The 2,872-nt window shown below is 33.7% G+C and overlaps 1 protein-coding gene across 1 annotated transcript in view; it reads left to right on the top strand.

Moving 5' to 3' along the window:
* DAPL1 (death associated protein like 1) overlaps window positions 1-2,872 on the top strand; it is a 25,969-nt gene that overhangs the window by 8,084 nt on the left and 15,013 nt on the right. Inside the window, exon 2 of the mRNA XM_019636827.1 lies at window positions 1,314-1,401. Coding sequence (XP_019492372.1) covers window positions 1,314-1,401 — 88 coding nt within the window. The remainder of the gene's footprint in view (window positions 1-1,313; window positions 1,402-2,872) is intronic.

The raw sequence follows: 2,872 nt of genomic DNA, 5'->3' as shown, positions 1-2,872 counted from the left end.
ATAGATGTTAAAAAGAAAGACACATTTCTATATATGTATTGAAATAGAACTTACTCCAAAATATATGATTGAATGAAGAATATGAACAAACAAGTTGCAGAACGATGTATATCATATACTGCCATTCAAAAAATGATATGTAAGTAGACACATTAGAATATCTGTGGATGGATATGTAGGAAACTTATAACATTAGCAGTATGTAGGGAGATGAACTGGGGTCTGGGAAATAATGGTAGGAGGGAGACTGCAGACCTTTCATGCTTTTTGAATTGTGTGCTTTATACAGGTATTATAATGAAACAAATTATATAATCATTTTAAAAGAACAATGGCGAAGTCAAATCACAAGGGCATGGAGAAATAAAACAGGCTTTCCTTATTTTTTACTTTACTGGAGCTAGTTTTAGAAAAGTGCCCATTTGACATCCCCATAAAAAGAATTAATAGGTTCAAACAAATCAATGTCCATTTAGTTTTTTCTCATTTGAGCTTGTCAGTTTTCAGATGTGCAAATTTCCTGGGAACAGAAGAAAGTATTTGCTTTGATTTGCAATCTGAAATGGGTTGTTCGTTTTCAAAAGTTGATTTTATCTGACATTGTTAAACACTTGAATTGCTGTTAGGTCATCTGTAGCCTAATTAACACTAATTGATCTCTTGAATGGCAGGATTATTATGCAGTTTAATTACTCATTATAATATCTGAGTTTAGCCAACATTCCAGGCTCAGGGTCTAGGATGAAATGTGGGTATATGGTGGGATCAGAAGCATCTCTGTTGAATAAAATGCCTGTTATCACCGCATGCCCTGACTTTTGGCTCATGCTCAGAATTTGGCTTTTGAAAGCTTTAGCTGGAAAAAAAAAATGCAAGCCTTGCACAAACTTTAATCTTGTGGGAAAATAGGAGGGTCACATTGTAATTGTCAGTTGCTATCATGAAGAATGTAATTGGTTTGATAACAAGAAAAATGTTTTTCATTGCAATGCCTAAGGGAGTGTGTTGTTATTCTCCTCCCCAAATCGAAGATGTAACAGGCTGCCTTTTTAACCTCAGTTCCCTTCTCTGAACATAAACAAACCTCAGTGCTTCTTCCTTTCCCCACCTTGTTTGCATAAAACATGGGTTTTTTTTCTTCTCTTACGTGGTTACTGGGTAGCTTTTGTATTTTGCTGTTTTAGATAAAAGTGTAGATCTTTAAAAAAAATCTAAAATTCCCTTCAAATCTAAATTCATACCTTGAGTAACAAAGCAAGTCTTCTCCTGCGGTTCTAACCATGATTTCCATGTTGATGCTTATTTGTTTATAGTAAAAGCTGGAGGAATGCGAATTTCCAAAAAACAAGAAATTGGTGTCTTGGAGAGACATACCAGAAAAACAGGATTAGAGAAAACAAGGTAGGAGACTGCTTAATTTCTTCTCCTTTATCAACTCAAGGAGTTTTGAGTGACTCTTCTTCCAAAAGTCAGAGACCTCCCTGTATTTTAGGACAAACTACGGCCCCCTAAGGCATTTGCTAAACAGGGTTAGAGGTGGCCACCAAGCTGAGGTGGGGTGGGGGACAAGGTCAGTGGCGAAGCAGGCTGAAGGTGAAAGACACACCAGGTGAAAGGTGGCTGGCTACCTNAAATAAATAAATAAATAAAAGCACTAGTCATAAGGAGAATGAAAAATACTGTTGGGAAGGGTACTGAAGGCCCAAGCTCTAGATCTCCTATTTGATTCCCCTTGATAGAAGAGACAATGATGCTGTGAACACCGTCACCCCTCACAAAGGGGCACATCCTCTTCAGCCTTCCCCAAAAAGCCATCGCTTGGTTTATTTCACCTCTGTATTCCATGGATGTTCAGAAGACATTTACACATAATTTTATTTCTGATGCTGATTACTTTGTATCTCTCTCTCTCTCTCTCTCTCTCTCTCTCTCTCACTCTCTCACTCTCTCTCCCTCTGAATGAAATTTTATATATATATATATATATATATATATATGAATTTAAAGGAAATCATGTATGAGAATAGCATTTGTCCCCCCTTGATTGCATCTAAAATTATAAAATTCTAGCGAGAGGTTTTTATAGTCAATAAAATAACAACTTGGCGATTCAAAATGACCAAGTGGGGTTTATTCCATGAATGCAAGTATGGTTTAACTGTAAGACATTAATTAATATAATTAACTACATTAAACAGAAAAACCGTATGATCATATCTGTGAATGCTGGAAGGGCATTTGATGAAATTCAGTATGTATTTGTAATTTTTTAAGTGCAATGAAACAGTACTAGGAGGATATTTTCTTAACATGATGAAACAATAGATTTATGAAAATATACATTATATATATATATACACATATATATACATATATATCTCCACCTAAATACATATTATATTATACTTAATAGGAAAACACTAAAATCAATCTTAAAAATTAGAATGACAAAGACATCTACCATCACCACTATTTAAATTACTCTAGAAGAAATTATGTAATTCTTTGCATGGTAATCATTTTTTTAACTGGAAAACCTAAGAATCAATAAAAAAACTATTATAAACAGTAACAGAATTCAATAAGATCTGGATATAAAATCAAGTAATATAAGGACAATAATCTGTTAGAGTTATAATCAAAGACAAGACCCTCATTTACAATAGCTACAGCAACAACAAAGATAAAGTGCATAGGGAATAAATCTAATAATGTGTGAGATTTATGTGAACAATTTACTGAGAGATTCAAATGAATATATAAACAACGGAAAAGCATACCATGTTCTTGAATAGAGAGCTACTAGGAATATAAAGATACAAATGTTCCTTTAGGAAAAATCTGTAAATATAAAGCAATATCATTAAAAATA

This window comes from Hipposideros armiger, unplaced genomic scaffold (genome assembly GCF_001890085.2).
Source record: "Hipposideros armiger isolate ML-2016 unplaced genomic scaffold, ASM189008v1 scaffold_30, whole genome shotgun sequence".
Classification (NCBI taxonomy): Eukaryota; Metazoa; Chordata; class Mammalia; order Chiroptera; family Hipposideridae; genus Hipposideros; species Hipposideros armiger.
This window is presented reverse-complemented; position numbering and strand designations above follow the sequence as displayed.